The sequence below is a fragment of the Tenrec ecaudatus genome, chromosome 11 (genome assembly GCF_050624435.1).
Source record: "Tenrec ecaudatus isolate mTenEca1 chromosome 11, mTenEca1.hap1, whole genome shotgun sequence".
Taxonomy (NCBI): Eukaryota; Metazoa; Chordata; class Mammalia; order Afrosoricida; family Tenrecidae; genus Tenrec; species Tenrec ecaudatus.
Genome location: NC_134540.1, coordinates 151,835,351 through 151,857,497, shown reverse-complemented (window position 1 = coordinate 151,857,497; position 22,147 = coordinate 151,835,351). Strand labels below are relative to the sequence as shown.

Here is a 22,147-nt window from a genome sequence, read left to right as displayed (position 1 = left end):
TCATTATTATTTTCATATCTTACACTATCCGTTGGTTCCTTTCACACACATTTCTGTTCTTCTCCCTGGGGGTGGGTGGGCATTACAGGTTGATCATTGCCATCAGTTCAGTCTTTCTCTCCCCACCTAAATGGCGCCCATGTTAGAGACCCAAATTTATTTGTTTGTTTTTAAAATCATTTTATAGGGGGCTCATACAGCTCTTATCACAATACATACATGCATTGTGTGTGTCAAACGCATTTGTACATTTGTTGCTATCATCATTTTCAAAACAATTTCTTTCTACTTGAGCCCTTGATATGAGCTCCTTTCCCCCCTTGTCCACCCTCCCACCCTCATGAACTCTTGATAACTTGAAGATTATTATATTTTTCATGTCTTACACAGACTGCTGTCTCCCTTCATCCACTTTTCTGCTGTTTGCTCCCCTGGGAGGGAGGTATATGTCAATCATTGTGATTGGTTCCTCCTTCCTCCCCCCACTTTGACCTATACCTCCTGGTATTGCTTCTTTCATTATTGGTCCTGAGGGGTTTATCTGTCCTGGATTCCCTGTCTTTCCAGCTCTTATTTGTACCCGTCTACATGCTCTGGTCTAGCCAGATTTGTAAGGTAGAATTGGGGTCATGCTAGTGGGGGAAGCATTGAAGAACTAGAGGAGAGTTGTATGTCTTGTCAGTGCTATACCGCACCCTGACTGGCTCATCTTTTCCTTGGGCCCTTTTGTGAGGGGATGTTCAGTTGTCTACAGATGGGCTTTGGGTTGCCACTCTGCACATTCACAGTGATAGGATTTTTTGTTCTGGGTCTTTGATGCCTGATATCTGATCCCATCGACACCTCATGATAACACAGGCTGGTGTGCTTCTTCCAAGTGGGCTTCGCTGCTTCTTAGCTAGCTAACTGGCCGCTTGTTTATCTTCAAGTTTTTAATACCCCCGACGCTATAGCTTTTGATAGCCGGGCACCATCCGGTCTCGTCACCACATTTGCGTATGCACCCATTTTGTCTTCCGTGATCCTGCCTGGAAGGTGAGCATCACAGAATGCCGGGTCATCAGAACAAAGTGTTCTTGCGTTGAGACAGTGAGTACACGATTAGAGGAGGACCAAGATTTTACAATCCCAATGAACTCTGTAAACAGGCACAGTTGCATCATATAATCCTATCAGCCTGTCCTCTCCTTCTAGCCAGAACTCCCAGGAAAAAACTCCTTTGGTGGGAGTTTAGCCTGTCAATGAGGTCTCAAATTGATGACCTCATTTGGAGGCGCTAAGGAGATTAATAGCTCATCGGAGGCAGGACAGACATACACTCCCTGGGAGACATTCTTGCTCAGGGGTGCTCACATATTTTCAGCATGCGAGCTACTTATAAAATGATCTAGTCAAAATGATCTGCCAACTATAAAAAGGCAACACACATATATTTATTTATTACATTGATTCATACATGCATCGATTATTCTTTCTATGTACAATGTATGTTTATGTACCTCGCATAACCGCATGAGTCCATACTGCACAAAACAACACAATTCACTATGTACATTTTTGTCATGACCTGAGTTTACTCTGATGCCTTGCACTGGATGGAATGAGCCAGGGATGCACAGTCCAGACAGTAGCTGCTGACAGCCAGCCTCAAGCACACTTCCAACTGATCACCAGTCATGGTGGAACGGTACTTGGACTAATGAGCTTTATGTGGGAAAAGGCTGACTCACATCAATAAGTAGAGCCGAATCATGCAGTCAAGGAGGTAGCACGTTTTCTCATGTTTGGGTACTTTCCCTCTGCGAGTAAGTTCCAGAACTGTGCATGCGCTCTGGACTTCAGCTGAATGTCGGCTTGTAGTGTCAAAATCTCCCATTCCGTATGAAAGTGATAAGTTTTTGTCTTCTTACATGGTCCGGCTCCCCCACTCATTTTAATACCCTTTTCTTTCTTTAAGAGAAAAAAAAACAAGATCTAAAAATTGGCGATAACTTAGCTTGTTGGTTTTGCTGCACTTAGCGCAGTTGTTTGCGCATGCGTTTGACACCTAAGATTGCATCTGATTGGCTGCGCTATGTATCAATGACATGACAGGATTGATGATAGGCTGATGTCTATTTTTTAATGCCAGGCGATTTACCCACACTACTTTTGCGATGACTAGTAGATCGCGATCAACATATTGAGCACCCCTGTTCTAGCTGATAAGACACATGGAGCAATGTTAGTGCCCTCAGCTGGAGGAGCCACACAGAGAGCCCTGCCAATGCTGAGATGCGTCCACCAACACTGGATCCTTAAGACTTTCCACCCACTGGTCTGTGATTTTCCTGCATTCGGTGTCATTTCATCCGTTTCATGAGCTTGAAGAGCCTTTATAGATTGGCATTGGACATTTGGGCTACTATATTGGACATATGGACTTGGTCTGGACTGGGCTGGGGCGTTTTCTCAATATTCAATTGCTCTTGTATACAAAGCTCTTCCTTACACACTTATGAGTGTCTCTTTGAATTTGTTTCTCTAGTGTACCCAGGCTAACACAGTGTCATACGCCTTTCAAAAAAATCAAATGTTGTAGAGATTCTTGGTGTGGGTGTCTCTCAAAAAACTCACAGCCACCTGATGATTTCTGTGTCGGAGCGATCCCACGGCACAGAGTAGAACTGCCCTGTGTGTTTGCAGTCTGGAAGCCTCATCTTTGAACTGGAAAACTGGCTTAGCAGCCCAACTTGTACCCATTAGGACTCCAAGTGTTGAGTGATGTGTGGGAAGGAGTGTGGCGATTCTGAAGTCTTGGGTGGGATTAGTAGATGGAGAACAAAGAGAAGCGGAGGCTGGAGTGGATGCAGAGAAAGGAGCCTTGGTGACACCGTGGATTAAATGATCAGCTTCTGTGTCAGTCTGGGTCCTTTAGAGAAATAAATCCACAGAAACTCACGTCTAAGAGACAGTTTTATATAAACATCAAGAAAACATCCCAACCCAGTGCTGCCCAAGTCCACAAGTCCAACATTAACCCATATGTCCAACACCAGTCCACAAAGTCCTCCTCCATCTCACAAAACAGACACAGTGATGCCGACTGCAGGGGGAAAGCTGAGTCAGGGAATGTGTAAGCATCTCAGCGCTGGCACATGGCTGCTCCAGCACCCAGGGCTGCTTTGGGGTAGGTCCATGTGGGTTTTCCTTGGGGATGTCTTGCAGGAAGTGGGCCTTGCCAGCTAAAGCAGGGAACTGGCTAAGTCAACTGAACCCTGGTCCAACCATCAGAAAGCAAGAGACCTGAGAATTCGAAAGGTGAGGCATACTGAGCCAAGTATCCCTCTGCCCTTCAATTAACCCCAAATGTATTTATCGGCCAGGTTGGCACAACAAACAAACTAACTCTATTCACCCCTTGCCAACTTGGCACCTGTACATTATTCTTTAGCCTCACAATTGCAATTAATTAACACCTACACCTTAATCCTATACTCCTGTGAATATGTTCCCCCACCTATGAAAGTTTTTAAGCCAACCAATTCATACCTTTATCCCCCCAATTTTGGGTATCCAATTTAGCTTCTAACTGAAAGACTGACAGTTCAAACCCACCTCCTGCTCCACAAAGGAAAACGTGATAGACTGTTTCCACAACGATTTGCAGTCTTGGGAACCCTTAGCAGCAGTTCTGCTTTTCCCTGAGGGGTCACTGTAGTTGGGATCGACTAGATGGCCGCGGATGCAGGAGGAAGCTCTGAGGTCAAGTATTTGCAGTGCCCCACAGCATGTGAGGACTTGAGGGGAGCCCAGGGCAGAGGGCTCATCTCTGGGAACGGGTGAACAGAGTTTGCACTGCTGCTTTGGAGAATTGGACATGCAAAGTATAGGTTCTTCTCTTTCCACGTCAAATTCCTAGGAGCCGTAGTCCCAGTGTGCAATGCACTGCTACTGAGTCAATGCCAAATCAGAGCACTGTAGGACAGCAAGACTTCCAAGACTGTCACTCTTTACCGTAAGAGTGGGCTTCCAAGACTGTCACTCTTTACCGTAAGAGAACGTCTTGTCTGTCTGCTGAGGAGCAGCTGGTGGGTTTGAACTTTCGGTCCTTGGGGTTAGCAGCCCAAGGTGTGACCCACTTGAGAAGGGAAATTTTAGGAACGAAAGCCCCTCGGAAAGGAATGAGGAAAGACGTTAGAGCTTGCTGTTGTGTGCAGTGTTTCGTTCGACTTGGCTGCTGACCCATTCCAGGAAAATAGGGGTGACCCGCTTGGAGAAAGTTCACTGATGCTGTGGATGTTCTGATCTGGGGGATGTATGGATTCCAGTGAGTTCTGAGCTTGTGTGAGAGTTGAAACTGAGGGCACGGAGAACAGCTATTTGGGGCTGCAGAGGATGGGGCAGAGGCTGAAGAACAGACTGGCCAGGCTCTTGTTGGAGCCTGGCCATTCAAAATTTTGTGGCCCTAGTGAGCTTGTTTTCCTTTTGGCTCTGTAGGACATGCTAGTTTGGAGCCAGAGTCGAGTTGCTTAAGGTGAACGAGGAGAAAGGGCATCCTGGCAGCTTCCTACACTGACCTTTTCCCAATCAGCATTGCGTTTCTCACTGACTAGGACATGCACCCTAACCCTAACCCACCTGCAGATTCCAGGTGAAAAGCTAGTGCTTTTGTTATGCCTCCTCATCGGGACCCTACAGGCCAGCAACAGCCACTCTAGGGGAGAAAGATGAGGCTTTCTGCTACTGTAAAAAGTTACACTCTGTGAAACCCAGGGGGAAGTGCTTATCTACTTACTGTGTAGGGTCACTGCGTAAGTATGAGGATTGGCTTGATGGCAGCAGAGACAATTGCCTAACCACGTACCACCAGAGCCTCTTAGTGCTTTTACCCCTGCCACTGAATTGAATTTGCCTCCTAGTGACCCTAATAGCAGATTGCCGAGGCGGTAAATCTTAATGGGAGCAGATTTGAATGGCTAATTGTGAAGTTAGCAGTCCGACACCTTTACATGATAGTGCCGGCCTGTATGATTACAGACATAATTAGCATTTGTATCAGCAACTCTTCATGGTTCCTTTCTACACCACACACAAATGATGGATTTTAGTCACCCTCTTGGATAGAGTAGAACTGCTTCATGGCGTTGCTGAGGCTATCATAAATATTTACAGAAACAAAAAGCTTCTTCTTTTTTCCTTGGAGTGGCTGGTGGGTTTGAACCACGGACCTTGTGTTTTTCTGGGCCAAAACTTAACCCATGATGCTGCCAGGGCTCTTCATGTTATTGTAAATATGCACACATGCATAAATATTACTATACCAACAAAACCCCAACTCAGTGCCATTGAGTCCAGTGTGATTCATAGCAACCCCACAGCAGAGAGTAGAGCCTGTGGGGTTCTTTCTGAGACTGCAACTCTTTATGGGAACAGAAAAACCCCCTTTCTGCAAAATATCAATACAAAACATGTAAATGATAAGCATATTAAAATTAGGGATTTCTCATTCATAAGACAAATCTGAGTGCTTTCTACATGCCACATACTGTTTTAGGCATGACCAATACAACAGGAAACCTTATACAGAAAAACTCCTACTTTGGAGAAAAACACCAAGGTATGTGGGAGCGAGTGAAACAGCCTTTCAAATGGTTACAAAGTAGAAACTCTAGCAGGATGGAGGCCAAAGGATGTGCCTCATAGGGAGGAGAGTCACCCTGGTGATTTCGGAATGGTTTCAAAGGTAGAAATGTGTGGTCACCCTGGTGATTTCGGGATGGGTTTCACAGGTAGAAATGTGTGGGAGAGAGGAGGCGGAGAGCTCAGAATTTTCCTCAGAGCAACTTGGGAAATGTAATTGTCATTAACAGACAGGGAAGTCTGGGGAAAACCTTTTTTTTTTTTTTTTTTTAAAAGAAGGTGCTTCGGACAATTTCTAGATTGAAATATGATATCAGGTGGAAGAGATATTGTGCAAGCAATTGATTTTTATGGGTCAGAGGCATAAAAGCTCTTAACCTTTTTAAAGTACATTTATTTTATATATACATATATAGGAAAGGGTCTGAGGGCCATATATAGAAGACAGCATCTTTGAGACCTTCTGCTCTTTGTACTACTTGCTATCCAGTTCTGTTTATCCAGCACACACATATCCATCAGGATTCACTGTTAGGAATCCTGGAAGGATTATTTCACCAATTATGTTTATTCCGTGACTTGTCTTAGGAAATGCAGTCCAAGCGTACCATTTATTTTTTCCAGTGGAATCATGTAAAAGAAAACACTGGGGACAGGAGAGCACCAGCTGTGTGCTAATCTCTCTGCTGTGGGAGTTTTGGGAGCTGTTGGAATCTCAGCCAGGGTAGGAGAAGCAATGGCCATTGAATGTGGGGAACAGGCTGTTTAGTTGATGTAGGATTTGAAGATGTGTATCAGGAGGGCCTCTGTCACCTCTTTGGATATGTGACACCAGGAAAGACACTAGTGATCTGCCTGCAGTAGAGGAGTGCCATCCTATGGTGTCCTTTATCCTGTGTAATTTTAAGATACACTGTTAGCTAGTTCCTGGCTTTGACCTTCTTGGCCACCCTTGCGCACAGCTCCCTTCTGGTCCTGAGTCTTCCCTGAGCACAGACGTTCATTATCATGTTCATGTGATAGGACAGGGAGGTACCGTCTCCCCAAACCCGTGTTTCCAGCGCTGTGCACATGTATTTCTAGTAAAGATGTGAGAGCCTCAAACAATCAAAATTGGAGCTTCTGTTAAAAATTAAAGAGTTTATTGAAGGAACAAAGCAATCCAGAATTGGGCAGCACTCTGCAAGGATGCTCAGTCCTACAGTGAAAGGAACTTGCCATAGAGCTGAATACAGAGGAAGTTTGAAGGAAATTATGATTGGCTAACATTTCTAAACTCAGGCTTTCAGGGACCCAAGACAATGGCAAGACCTCTCAAGTATTGTGTTTTTGCTCATAACGTTTCAGTCATTTAGCAGCCTGAGTGAATGCTTTCTCCCTGTGAGAGGAGTGGGGAAGGAGGAGGATACTTAGGCTTCCTGAGGCATGCTGCTTTTTTTTTTGTTTGTTTTCCTTAAGTAAACATCTTATGTGGAAACGTTTTATTCTCTCTTGATTTAATCAATTCAATGATGTAAACTCCAATTCATCCCTCTTGAGCCCCAAATCGTATCTGCTGGCATTGACTAGTTGCTTACTCTGTGCCGCTGCTGTTTCCATCGACATTTTCTGCATTTTGAAAACTCCGAATAAGCAGCAGCCACAGAAATGTAGTCTGACCTGCATCTTTGGCACAAGCATCTGCTATGCCAAGCAGCTTGTTCTTCTGAGTTTCATGGGCGGGGCGGGGGGTGGGGTGGAGAAACCTCTTTTCTTTTATAAAATAACCGTTTTAGGGTCATGGCAGAGTAACCAGGAGTTAAAGACTTGAAATACAAAATTTGGGAGAAATATTAAATGTCGAGCTCGTCCATTAAAAAGACAACTTTGATTTAGTAAATATCAAGTAATACAATAATGTGTTTCATTCTGGCCAGTTGTTGGAAAAGTCAGGGAGGTAGGGGGTGGGGGGGGCAGGCAGGTGATGGGAGGGGCCCTGTAGGCATTAGGAGACTGAGAGGTCTGACCTACAGAGCTGAAAGGGAAAGGAGGGGGAAAGAGAAAGGTGGGGTCTGGCCGGCTGTAGATAAACCAGTGTTTATTCCTGCCTCTACTTGTGTGTATGAGGCAGTCGGCCGAGACTTTGCTCAAAATCAGAGAGTGGAAGCCATGGCTGCTGTTCCAGGAGGCGGGCACCTTGTTCTCATGCTCTTTCCCATCAGACCACATAGACCCATGCAGTAGGAAATGCTACCCGGAACGCTTCAAATTCCCGACAGATGAAGCCATAGTAAACAGCCACAAGCAAAAGACCTCAACACTCTGTCAGTTGTTGCCCGAGAGTCCTTCTGGCCTGTTGGAACCGATGGTGTGGGCTGCGGTGCATTGGGCTGGAACGGTGGTCTCTTCTGCCTCCCTTGAGCTTTTCTGCATTTGTTTGAACTTGGCCGAGTTGCGTTGCATGTGTGTGGAATTGTACTCTAGGTCATGTTTTAAGGAGATCCAGACATCTATCTTATGTGATAATGCATACATCCGTCCTCTTGTTTATCCACCGTGTACCTATTCACGGAGTATTTCTCCCAAGCCAGGCACCGCGTGTGGTGACAGGGCTTCGGAGTTTGTGAGCTGCGATTGTTTTGAAGAGAGTTAGAGTCTGAAGTGGGACAGAGAGGAAGGAAAGAGAGTCTTAGGAAAGAAAAAGAGAAGGGTTCGAGGGACTAGCATGGAGAGAAGGAAGGTTGGGGGCAGAATTGGGTGGCGGGATGGCTCATTCAGTAGTGGTCTGAAATTGTTGACTAAATGCCCTCGGCGCTAAATTGGAATTAGAGTGCTAGGAGGTGAAAGAGTATGCAGTCTCCTGCCAGAGTGGATTCGTCCGTCAGTGGGGATTAACAGCCTGGCGTTTGTTTTGAGAGGGATTAAGAGAGCTAGTTCTCTAGAAAACTATTTCAGTTCGCTTGCTTCTGACTCCTAGTGACCCTATAGGACCCCACAGGGCTTCCAGGTCTACAAATGTTTATGCAAAGCTAACTGCTACGTTTTTCTCCCCCAAGAGCAGCTGGTTGGTCTTTACCCACCGCACCTTCAGGATTTAACCACCTTCAGGATTCCCTATCGGAGGATGACCCTTAACGCCATCATCCAATATAAGGAAGGCCGTCCTCCACTTTCATTGCAGATGCTTGACTTTTTTTTTAAAACCATTCCTCTGGAGACTCGCACAATTCTCATCACAATCCATCCGCCCATTGTGTCAAGCACACCCGTGTACCTGTTGCCATCATCATTCCCAAAACACTTGCCTTCCACTTGAGCCCCTAACATCGGCCCCCCCATTCTTCCCCTTCCTTCCCCCTACCTTCCATGAACCCTCCACAATTCAAAAATCATGATTATTTTGTCATATGTTACACTGTCCTATATCTCCCCCACCCCACCCCCACGCCTACTTCTCTGCTGTCCATCCCACTGGGAGGAGGCTATACGTAGATTCTTGTAATCGGTTCCCCCCTTGCACCCTGCATTCCCTCCACGCTCCAGGCATCGCCACTCTCACCACTGGTCCTGAAGGGGCAGATGCTTGGCTTTTAACAGTGTTGTAGTTGATCGCTCAGTTGGTGATTAGAGTTATCAGGCTCTCCAAACTTTCTTCCCAAAGTCATGTTTACTTATTGCTCCCCCAAAATACCACCCCCCAACCCAAAAATCCCTCTTTAGCCTGAAAATACTCCAGTTGTCTCGATCTAGAGGTACTAAGTGCTCTGCTGAAAGGACAGGCTGCCGGTTGTCAGTGTCCTCCTACCCAGTAGGGTCCAGAAATCCTACTGAGGCCCACTCAGGATCAAAACTCAGTCACTGCTATCAAGTCAATATTGACTCAGAGCGACCCTACAGGACAGGGTGGAACGGCCCCTGTGAGTTTCCAAGACTGTAGCAGTTTGCGGGAGTAGAAAGTTCCGTCTTTTCCCCGAGGAGCCTGCTGGTGGTTTCTAACTGCGGACCTCAAGAATTGCAGCTGCAGGTCAGAGTAGCCTGGAAAATCCTTGGGAGGTGGAGAGAAAGAGGCAAGCTGTCCTTTCTTCTTCCCTTGGGTGAATCTGAGTGCAAGGCTGAATCTAGGCAGGGCGAATGGAGTTTGCTTGAGATCCTAAGTTCAGCTTGAGTGCCCCTGCTGCAAACTTCGGGAGGCGTGGAAGCTCCTGGTTCAAACCATCCTGCCCTCTGAAAAGGCTCTTGGGGTTTCTGAGTTCTGAGGTGAATGCCGAGTGGAAGGGGTTCATATTCCCTATGTCTCGGAGCATTGGAAAAGCAGAAAATACGGAGCCATGAGTGCCCCATGGAAAGGGATTTTCCTCTGAGTCCCTTGATAAAAACTGCGTGTCTGAAGTGCCAAGATGAAACCGCTATTCTTAATCAAGTAATTTCATATCTCAGAGCATTTCTAATGGGTTCCCAATGTAATTACTTGGCAGATTGGTCATAATTATGTGGAACTTTGGGTAATCTTCAGAGCAACCCCAGCCGATGCTTGTCTTGGGAAGCCTATCGGCCTAAGGCTAAATACCAAGAGATTCTCTAGTCAGCTTAGGACAGACAGAAAGTAAGTGCTAAAGTCCACAGGTTTCCAGCTGAGGAAATTCTGCAGAATTTGAGCTGTAATATTCAGTGGTAAGTACCTGAGCATTACTTGCTGTGATTAACATCATCTTAAATTATCTCTATAAATTATATATAAATTATGGAAGAAAATATAAAAAACTTTTACAAAGGACTACTCAAGAAAGCCTTGTTCAAACATTTGGAGGTTTTTTTAATCCCCTTGAAAAAAGTCTTACCAATCTGAGTAGACCAGAGCATGTACATTGGTACAGATAAGAGCTTTCGACACACAGAAGCCAGGACAGATAACTCCCGTGGACCAGTAATGAGAGTAGCTATGCTATGAGGGTAGGAGGAAGGTAGGGGGAGAAAAGGGAGGAAGGTAGACCCAATCACAATGATTGATGTATAATAATCCCCCCTCCAGGGAGCTGAACAACAGAAATGTGGGTGAAGGGAGCCAGCAGATGGTGTGAATTATGAAAATAAAAATGAGTTGTAAATTATCATGGGTTCATGAGTGGGGGAGGGAGGGTTAAAAAAGAGGAGCTGATACCAAGGGTTCAAGTAGAAAGAAAATGTTTTGGAAATAACGGCAACATACGCACAAATGTACTTGATACTTAGCTGTATGATTGTTATAAGAGCTGTAATTTATTGAAGTTTTAATAAAATGCCGGTTAAAATTAAAATAATGAAAAAATTAAATAGAAGAAAAGAATCACTGTAACTATTCAATAGAAATACAAACAACTTAGTTGATGATAATTAATGTGTAGAGATAGCCCAAAGGTAATATGGTTGGATAATTAAGGTATGCAGTAGATGGTGTACAACAATCTACAATAAATTGGATATGGTAGGCGCAGTTGAATTGGCTTTGACTCCCAGCCCGCCTGCATACAACAGAGCCAAGCGTGCCAGCCTCACTTGTCGCCGTGCTTGAACTCATTGCTGGAGCTTCTGTGCCGTCCCGTCGTATTGAGGGTCTTCTCTTGTGCTGACCCTCTGCTTTACCGAGCATAGCGTCTTTCTCCAGGGGCTCGTCCCGCCTGCTAACATTTCCAAAGAAGGTGAGATGGTGCCTTCCCATTCTTGATTCTAAGGAGCATTCTAACTGTACTTCTTCCAGGACAGATTTGTTTATGTTTCTGGCAGTCCCTGGTATATTGAATGTTCTTTGTCAATACCATAATTCATAAGTATCGATTCTTCTTTGATTTTCCTCATTCATTGCCTAGTTCTTGCACACGTGTAAGGTGACTGAAAATACCATTGCTTGGGTCAGATGCATCTTAGTTAGCAAATTAACACCTCTGCCATTGGTTTCGTGAGTGCAGCTAAGGTGAAAGTTAACTGGACCCAAGGACACCCAGTGACACCTTTGACAAGTCCAGTCTTTTCTCTGTTTATCATGCTGCTGCCCATTGGCCCAGTTGTGGGGCTGCTGTTTTCCTTCTGTAGGTTGAGGTATAATTCAGATGGAAGGGTGTAGTTTTTCATCTCTGTCAATAAGTGCTTCAAGTCCTCTTTGGTCCAGCAAGCAAGATTGGGTCTGCTGCACATTGCCGGCTGTTCAGGAGTCACACCATGGTCTTCTTCGTATAGTACGGCTTCTCAGATGATTTGCCCAGCATGCAGATTGAATAAGTATAAATAGCTCAATGTCTTTTCAAAGCTAGCAGGTTTATACTATTTTGGGAAGGAAATGGAGACGTAGAGAGATTAAGTGACTGCCAGAAGTCACAGTGCTGAATTTGTATGAGTATGTGTGTGGGGGGTTGGGTTGGGGTTGGGGGCTGTATAGGGCTCGCAGGGCCCTCATAGAGACTGGAATCTGAACTCCTGACTCCTTTATCTGAGTTCTTGGGAATTTCTCAGGTACGAGAGTTAGCAAAATGTGAAGGTCAGTGTCAGTTGCTGCTTCCCTGATGATCCATTGCCATTTGTTTATTTGGCAGCTATTTCTTGAACAGCTCCTGTGTGCCCAGTAGTAGTATGCCCAAAGACGTGAAATACAAGCTCTGCTCTCACGCGCTGAGTGGTCTGGCCTGAGACATTTTCTTACCTTGGTGTGTTAGTCTGGTAGACTAGAGACACAAAATTCTAGACACTCATATTTTATGAGAGAGTTTAACATGAAGGGTAAGTTTACATTAAGAAAGCATCCCAACCTAGTGCTGTCCAAGCCCTTAAATCTGACATTAGCCATTATGTCTGACACCGATCTCCAAAGTCCTGCTCAATCTCACAAAACACACACAATGACGCCGACTGCAGGAGGAAAGCCGAATCAGTGAACGTGTAAGCATCTCCGCGCTGGCAGGGGTTTCCACGCAGCTGCTCCAGCACCCAGGGCTGCGTCAGGGTAGGTCCATGTGGCTTCTTCTCAGGGATGTCTTGAAGGAAGTGAGCCTTGCCAGCTGAAGCAGGGAACTGGCTAAGGTAGCCGTGCATACTGGTCCCACCATCAGAGAAGAAGAGACCAGACAGGCGAGGCTCACCGAGCTATTTATCTCTCCGCCCTTCAATTAATCCCACACGTATGTGGTCACTAGCCAGTTGGCATAATAAACCTTAACTATCACACTTGGCAAAGTCAAAGAAAGAATATTACCTTTGATCCTCTCTAACGTTAATTATAACGATTTACATTATTGGTAATAGATGATGGTTTTTATATGTTTAGTAAGACATAGCCTCTCATGTAAGGATGCTATTTTTGGTTCTTTATGAAATTGCTAGGTTATTTCTTAATGTGTCAAGTGATTTGAAGAAATCTCCTGAGATTGTGTTTGTTGCTCATCAAACTCACATCACTCTCTATGTGACTGTACTCTAAGGTCTAAGGATTTGTTTAATTCAATGGGTGTGTTTCATTCCCGCATTGTTCAAATGCTCCCTGTGACCGTCTTTTAAGTTGTCTCTGGGTCCTTTGCGGGCCTCTTCTGGGTCCATCAAGCACTTTGTCTTCATGTTGTGGTACATGAAGCTGTTCTGGGCCCATCTTGTACATTTTCTGCTCCAACTTTGGAACCCGCCATTTCTTTGAGAGGTCACAACTCCTTTTAAGAGACAGTGGTATGAAGTAGCATGAATCTGGATGCTGGCATGCTCTCTGTCTCGGATGTGTTATTGTTCTTGGCTAGTGTTTCCTGAAGTGTGCGATACTGCCCTCTAGGGTGTGGGAGGGGGTGTGCGTGGGTACTGGTATTATCGAGGGGCTAAAGCACATACCTGTACCTTACTAATTATTAGTTATTGATTGCTGATGGTGTGGCAGTGGGGTACACTGAGTAATTTTTACCCCCTGAAAAAGGGACGTTAAGCCGAGAGAGAATGGAGAGAATAGCTATTTTCCCCCATATTTATATACAGTTAGTCCATGACTTACTTTTTTTTTTTCCATGACTTACTTTTTATAGAGTTTTCTAGTTATGCAAAACTGGAGTTACACTTCAATGAGTATCATTTTTGTTTTATAATAGTACATCTTACCATTAGTGGCATAGTGGTTACTCTTTGGGCTGCTAACTGCAAGTTCAGCAGTTCAAAACCACTAGCCACTCTGAGGGAGAAAGATGGGGCTTTCTACTCCCTTCAACAGTTACCATCTCAGAAACTCCAAGGAGGAGTTCTCCCTTGTGCTATGGGATCGTTATGAGTTGGCCTCGACTCAATGTCAGTGAGTTGGGTTTTTTAAAATCATTAGTAATATGAATGAATGCACATATTAAGATTGGTCTTTATATGTCGTGCTTCCAATCCTCAAAGACAATAAAAAGCACATACAATGGAATTGTCCGATCCAGACCCTTGTCATAAGCCGGAGACTTCCTATATATTTAAAATAAGATGAAAACAAACAACCAGGTAAACACAGAAACCTCTGACTCTAGGATTCTGAATAGACACAAAAGTGTGCATGTTTGGGTCTATATCACCCTTTCGCTTACTTCTTAACAGGTGGCTGAACCCCTTGTTTAAAATCGGTCATAAGCGGAGACTGGAAGAAGATGATATGTACTCACTGCTCCCTGAGGACCGTTCCAAGTATCTTGGAGAAGAGTTACAAGGGTAAGCAAGGGCTAGCCAAGAGATGGGCAAGGAAGAGCGAGACTTTCCATGTGAGTCGCAAATGGTTTGGAATGGTCTGTGCCCTCCTGGTTCCTTTGACCCTTGTGGAAACAAGCTCGCCTTAGAATGGTGGTTCTCAACCTGGGGAAAGGCCCTTTCACAGGGGTCGCCCGATGCATAACAGCAAAATTACAGTTATGAAGGGTTGGGGGGATCACCACAACATGAGGAACTATAGTAAAGGGTCACGGCACTAGAAAGGTTGAGAATCACTGCCTACGAATCTCACCTTCTCTTCCCCTCTGCCTTTCTGCAGGCTGAGCCTACCTCAGTGACCTGCGGGCAGCCTGCATGGTATCCAGCTGAGTTGAGGGCGGCTGCTTGCAAGGGCTCTGGAGGCCAAGCCTTTGTCCCAGTGGGGTGGTTTCATGGGGGAGGGGAGCTGTCGGTCCTGTCTGTTCTACTTGCGGCCTTCTTGGGATACCCTGGTGCTGTGAACCCTCCAAAACCTTGCAGCCGTTTGTTTCCCAAGACTGGAGCCCCCCCCACCCCCCATCAAGGCCTGCACGTCTCGTGCTGCAGATTCCACATGTGCATCCTTCAGGGGCCTGCTGACAAATAGTGTGCGCTCTCTCTCACTCTACTCTCCCCCCCCCCCCCAATAGTAGTACATAGCAGAGTCCGCTGGGTTTCACAGTGCTTCGTTTCTCTTGTAGGTACTGGGATAAAGAAGTTTCAAGAGCTCACAAGGAAGCACGGACGCCTTCGTTAACAAAAGCAATCGTCAAGTGTTACTGGAAATCTTACTTACTTTTGGGAATTTTTACATTAATCGAGGTAAAAACGTTTATATAAGTGAAGTGCTTTTCAGTGAGAGAGCACACCTGGTGAGGGTTGAAGGCATCTTCAGGTGTAAAGATAAGGCAGGTCCGGGAAGCAGGATTAAGTTCAGCGGTTGTATTTATCTTTGGGATCTAATGACTGAGACTTGGGGAGTGGGGTGTGTTTGTTATGATTTTGAACCGATGAGAATACAGTGCTGGGAAAGAATATCCGTGACAATGCAGGGGACTTCATGCCGTGTTAGGACAGTGTAGGTGCTCTGTAAATGTTACAGATAACCAGAGAGCTATAATATCAAGGAATGAATGCGCGCCTGTGGTTTAGAGGAAGTAAACTTGGACCAGGCCTGGAAAAAAAAAGATGGGGCAATTTATAGGTGCTCAGCAAGGACTTACTACGTTCACTGCACCAAATCTGATAAGTGTTTTCACAAGCACGTCTTAGCACTTCCCCATTCCCAGGCGTCCAGAACCCGGGGGACTGGGTCTGGGCCTGGCTTGGGTCGCAAGCTGGAAGCCCTCAAGAACACCCCGTTTTCAAGCTGTAGCCTCTAGTGGTGGGCTGCGCTACACTCTGTGGGAGAGGGCCTGGTTTCACCATGAATTCTGGTGAGTTTGGGACTTCAAGCACTACCCATCCTGATTTCTTGTCTTTGGTTGTTGGAGCTGGATTGCAAGTGGGAAGGTGGGCCCTTGGTAGCCTGGCACTACAGAGGATGAACATTGATATACAGTGGAAAACCAGATGCACAAAGCTATGAGATCCATTACCTAGAGAGCCCCACACCAAGATTGTGTTTTTCCTGGGCTCACAGTGCCGATTACCATGCCAGTTCCAGCCATTGATCTGCTGGAGAAGATACAAAAGACCCTCCTAGGTGGTTTGTATTCTTCACGGTGTTTTAATAACACACCGGCAGCCTCGTGAATACATGAGAGTAGTCAGGATGGAAGGGACCATTTACTACCACATGCAAAGCTTGTGAGGTATTTGCTAGGGTGAGGAGGGTAGGCAGATTCTGTCATATGTGGCAAGTGTAGCTCGCTGAACATGTTTCTGTAACAGTGTGATCAGTGGATTGGTATATGTAGGTTGGCTTTGTCCTAGAAAACCTGAAGCTGGTGTCAAGTTACAGGTCCTGGGAGACTGAAGTTGTCATTGATGGAGAACTGTGTCCGACAGACATTTGTGGCAGAGGGTTCCATTTGTGAGAGTACATACTGCCACCTGGATACTGTGGTGGTCTGACATACTGCCACCTGGACACTGTGGTGGTCTCACTAAGTGGTAGATTGGAGATGCACACCAGTGGGACTGACTTGGATTTGGGAGAGGATGCAGCAGTCCCTCAGGGTATTCCTACTGAATGGGCACAATGAACTTGTTTGAAATGAACCCAGTGGCAGGTTGGCATTGTTGTGGCTTGTGTTTGTCGGGGTTCCTGGTCAGACATGACTGTCCAGTGTCCTAGAGCGGAGCTTGTCAGAATTCTTTGTGGCACCTCGGGGTGTGCCAGGCCTCTGCCCAGGTGTAGGCAGGAATGAGGAGCTCCACAGTTTAGATGGCCTCTGCCGTTCCTGGTTCTGTAGCTTGTCAGTGCTGACAGGGGCCCAAGGAATGGAAAACAGATGGTCTCAAAAGGCGGCCCATCTGGTTTGGCGGGCTGCTGGGTGTTTCTCATTTCGGGACCTCCGAGTGGTGATTAGGTCCCATCACAAATTGAACTGTGGCTCCTGGCTTGTCAGCCTCTGGGACAAGTGGGCATAGAGGTAGAACCCATAAGGCACTGGGGTACGTCTGGAGAGAAACTTGGTCCCACTGTAGCCTGGGAGCATGGATTTGAACCGAGGCCAGCCTCAGAATCGCTTATTGCTGTGCATCTGGAAAGGCCAAGATTGGGGTGGTGCTAAATATGTGCAACTACTAGGCTGGCTGTTGTACTTGGTTTTTAAATAATGTTTTATTGTGTTCTTGGTGAAAGTGTTTACAACAAATTTAGTGCCTGTTTCCCTACATGTCCCTCTTACTAGCTTTTCGTTCAGAGTGTTGATCATTTGGTCTCATGTTAAACAATTTTTTAAAAAAATTAAAGCTGCCACAGTCCTTATGTCTGATATCTTTGTTTTATGTGCTAGTTTGTTATTTAGCTGAAAGGTGTCCTCTGTGAGAAGTTTCGCCTCAGAGTTTAAAGGTTCTGTCCTGGCAGTAGTCTCCAAGATTATCTAGTCTCCTTTAATCCAGTAAGTTTGGACTTCTTCAGATTTGATGAGGGTTTTGATGTTGGTGTTTTTTTCTTTTGTATCCTTCAATTCATATCCTTTTATTAACATCATTTTATTGGGGGCTCATACAACTCTTTTCACAATCCATCCATTATATAAAGCATATTTGTACATTCAGTGCCCTCATCAGTCTCAAAACATTTGCTCTCCACGTAAACCCCTGGCATCAGCTCCTCATTTTTCATTCTCCCTCCCTTTTTCCCCCCTCCCTCATGAACCCTTGATGATTTATAAATTATTATTTTGTCATAGCTTACACTGTCTGATGTCTCCCTTCCCCCACTTTTCTGTTGTCCATCCCCCAAGGAGGAGGTTATATGTAGATACCTGTAATCGATACGGGTTCTGAGACGGCAATATTTTATAGACATCAGAGAGCCTCACCTTTCTCCCTCGGAGCGGCTGGTGGATTTGAACTGTTCTTGTGTTTGGGAACTCAGCCCTGAACCCACAGCACCCTCAAGGCTTCTTTACTTCTGTACACTCACTACTGTCTAGTTGATTCTGACTTAACTAGTGACCCTGCATCACATGTCCGAGACTAAGTCTTTAAAGGAGCAGAAAGCCTCGTTATCTCCCAAGGAGCAGCAGATGGAATTGAACTGCTGACCATGCTGCTAGCAGTCCAAAGTAACTCACAAGGACAACCAGTTTGTTTTACTTCTGTATTCCTCGGTGCCCTTGAGTCGATCCCAGCTCACGGCAACCCTATAGGGCAGGGTAACACTACTTCCGTAGGTTTCCGAGACAGTAACTGTTGATGATAGGAGTAGAAAGCTTCATCTTTCTCATTTGGAGTGTCTGGTGGTTTCCAACTGCTGACCTTGGGCTTAGCAGCCCAGTGTATAACCACTGTACCACCAGGGCTCCTTTCCATAATATCACTAGAGAGAATCTCTAGGTGAAGTGTGTGTTTGCACATAACAGTTCAAGAATATTGTCATTTATTGTAATGCCCCATTTGAGGGAACGAGCTGTCTCTAAATATTCCAATTGGGAAGAAAATGTTACGTTAGTTTTATTTATTTTTCCTCCCTGTTCCTCCTACAACACTCTACTTTTCTGCTGGGTCCCGTAGTTCATTGCAGTGGCCGCATAGAACTCACAGACAGACAAACTCACAATTATGGGGTTTATTAGGGAAGGGATGCTTACAGATTGCCACAAGTCAGGGTCAGTAAACAGTATTGGTTCACAGTACTGCCTCTCCTCTCTCAGCGGCCAAGTCTCTCTGTAGTCCTCAGCCTCTTGGTCCCATGGCCCCTTGCCTTCTGCCTCTGTGGGTCAGGAAGCTCTCTATGGTTCCTTTGCTCTGTAACCTGGTCTCTGGTGACTCTGGTCTCTGCCTCCCCCACTTCAAGCAGGGATCTCCCATATGCTCTCATACTGACTCTTCGTGGATGCTCACCACAGTGTTCCTCACACTGTATGTGCATCACTCCACCCAATCATTTGGTGAGAGTTTCAAAGACATGGATAGAAAACCCCCACTAAGAGATTTCACTTCACCACACTCCTTATGCATCAATTTCTATTTTGAGACAAAGTTGAGCTATCAAAAGCAAAGGATCACGTGCTTCTACCTGTGCTAAATGAAGGATTGTGTCTAAGGCAAAGGTTGTTTCCGACTCACGTTCTTGAGTCTTTCAAATCCTTGGTCCTTAGTAATTCTTCCAAGTCCGTGAGGAAGTGGTGTGAAGCGTCTGTGCCTTGGTGACTTGGGCTTTTGCTGATTGAGTGCCTTGTGAATTGAGGACAGGATGGCACCTTAGAAGGCGTTCCTAAAGGGAAGACGTTGGTTGTGTAGAAGGCCATTTGGCAGGGACAGGGGCATGAGCAAGCGAAGGGAAGCTCCTTTACCTGTTGTTTATATGACTCAGAGCATTGTTCTGCTATTTCTTTGCATTTAGTGTTAGTAAAGGAAATTGCTCTCTCTCTGCCCTGCCCAGGAGCCTTGGTGCCATGATGGGTTATCCACTGGGCTGCTAAGTGCAAACCACGAGCCTCTTCTCAGATTTGTAGTTAGTTTCAGAGCGCCCCAGAGGCAGTTTCTACCCTGTCCACAGGAACTCAATGAGTCAGAAGCCCTTCAGTGGCCGTGGGTTTGGTTTTGCAGGTCTTATTCAGGAAGCAAATCCCAATGGTTCCCAACCCAGTATTTTCATCTTTGTCTCGGGGATTTGTTGGTCATTGCCATCTGATAGCGCCATCTCAGAGTAACCCCCATGGGTAGCCGTCAAGATCATTGGTGTGCTCAAGCCTGGTGCAGTGGCTGCTCTTTAAGTGCCTTTCCATCTGGAAGGAAACCTCTTAGCGTACTCGCTGGGCTCTTACCCACAAGTTGGAAACCACTGGCAGCTCTGAGGGAGGAAGATAAGGCTTTCTACTCCCATAAAGACTCATAAACTCACAGGGGCAGTTTACCTTGCCCCGTGGTTGCTGTGCGTCATAATTGACTCAATGGCAGCGAGCGAGCTCCCAGTTGGAGCGCTCATCTTCCGACATTACATAGGCTTACCTGACTGTATTGCACACCACAGACGTTCCCTGTTTCACAAATTGAAGATGGGTGACCACCCTGCTTCTAGCAAGTCTGTTGACACCCCTTTTTCAATGGCACATGCTCACTCTGTGTTACTGTGTCACACTTTGGTCGTTCTCACTGTATTTCAATTCTTTCATAATGCTGTCATACAATAAACCACAGCAATAGTGTAAGCGTGACTTTTACATGCACTGGGGGGAAAGTTGAGGGGCGCATGTGTTACTGGCTTTATTGTGGTGATCCGGAACTGACCCTGCAACGGCTCTCAGGAGTGCTTGTCTCAGAGGGAGCTCTGGTGGTGTATGGGATTATATATTGAGCCATTAACCATAAGGTCAGTAGTTTGAACCCACCTGCTAGCTGCTCTATGGGAGGAGGACGAACCTTCCTACGCCTGTAAACATCTACACTGTTGGAAACATCAAGGAGCATTTTGCTACTCTGTCCTATGGGGCCGCTATGAGCTAGAGTGGACTAGATGGCAGTGAGTCTGGTGTGCTTTTGTGTTTGTTTTATGCCTGTATTAGATATTCTGTTGTAATCCATAAGGTTTTTTATCAACTAATTTTTGGAAATAGCAGGTCAGGGCTCTCTTCCTAGTCTTTGTGTGAGAGATCTGCTGAAACCTTTGTACCATGGGTAGGCTTGATGGCATTTGAAATACTGGTGGTGGTGGTGGTGTAGCTTCCAGCATTGTCGCAATAAGTGGGTCATCAGATTATAACAAAATAGGTGGAGTGGTAGCCGTGGGGAATAGATAATTACGAATATTTTCTTCAAGACCAGAACCTGAAGTCGTGAGCGGCAGAGATCAATTGATGGCATTAGATCGTAGCTTCACTTGTGCCTTCAAAGGAGCTCTGGTGTCTTAGTGGTTTATGAGTTGGGATACTGAAAGTAAAACCTATATTAAGAAAAATTTATGTGGTTTGTGATGTTTATGGAAGTGTTTTCTTGTTCCCTCTCCCCCTTTTAGGAAGGCTCCAAAGTAATTCAGCCTATATTTTTGGGGAAAATTATCGATTATTTTGAATACTATGATCCCACGGATTCAGCAGCTTTGCACACAGCCTACATGTATGCTACACTGTTGACAGTGTGCACACTCATTCTGGCCATCCTGCACCACCTGTACTTCTATCACGTCCAGTGTGCTGGGATGAGGCTGCGGGTGGCCATGTGCCATATGATTTATCAGAAGGTAAGTGATATGTGGTATCACAACCGTATAACATATCATCATTTGTTTTCTCTGACCCATTTTTAACTTGTTTGAATTTTCCTTCAGATTTCTTTGGGTTTGAGGTTTTTCCTGTGTTTTGTTTTTCTGTCATTGTTAATTTCGGGGGGGGGGTTATATTTTTCTTATTATGAAATCTCTCGCTGCCATCGTGGCGATGCTGACTCAGAGCGATCCCCTGTGGGTTCCCGAGACTGTCTTTGCCCCAAGGAGCTGCTGGTGGTTTCAAATTGTCAACCATGCAGATTGTAGCCCCACAGGTAACCATTACACTACCAGGGCTCTTCTATATGAAATCTAGGATAGGTAAATCTATAGAGACAGCAAGTAGATTCCTTAGGACTATGGTTGGAGTCCTGGTGGCATAGTGTGTATGTGTTGGGCAGCCATTCAAAATCGGAGTGGCTCCAATGGATAAAAGGGAGGCTTTCTATGTCTCTGGAGAGTTACACTCTTAGAACTCAGTGGAGCAGTTCTACCCTGTCCTATTGAGTTGCGGGATGAGTCGGCGACTGCTCAGTTGCAGTGAGTTTGGGTTGGTATTGGAGGCTGATGGCAGGGGAGGCTGGAGGGTAAGAGGAGCTAAGATTGGTACAAGAATCAAGAAAGCGTTCTTAAATTGGTGGTAGTGAGGATTGCATAACTCTATTTGCTATATATAAACCATTGAATTGTATGGTACGTGAATTTTGTGTCAAAACTGTGAAAAACAAAACAAAATATGCTTTAAAAATCTGTACCTCAATTTAAGGCAACATGAACAATGTACCAGTATTTAGTGAAATTTTTCTTCTTTAGGCAAGGCTGTTTTTGATGAGGCACACAGTAAATTTCAGATGTAATCTATGAAAATGGAAATGAAAAATGGATTTTCCATGTTTTATCTGTAGCTCAGAGTTTTATTTTATGGAAAGTTTTGTTTGTATTTAAATGTAAACAGTTGGAGCCAGCTGTTTT

At 45.4% G+C, this 22,147-nt stretch overlaps 1 protein-coding gene across 1 annotated transcript in view; it reads left to right on the top strand.

Annotated features, from left to right (window-relative positions):
• ABCC4 (ATP binding cassette subfamily C member 4 (PEL blood group)) overlaps positions 1-22,147 on the top strand; it is a 257,587-nt gene that overhangs the window by 43,800 nt on the left and 191,640 nt on the right. Inside the window, exons 2-4 of the mRNA XM_075563536.1 lie at positions 14,170-14,280; positions 14,997-15,117; positions 20,927-21,151. Coding sequence (XP_075419651.1) covers positions 14,170-14,280; positions 14,997-15,117; positions 20,927-21,151 — 457 coding nt within the window. The remainder of the gene's footprint in view (positions 1-14,169; positions 14,281-14,996; positions 15,118-20,926; positions 21,152-22,147) is intronic.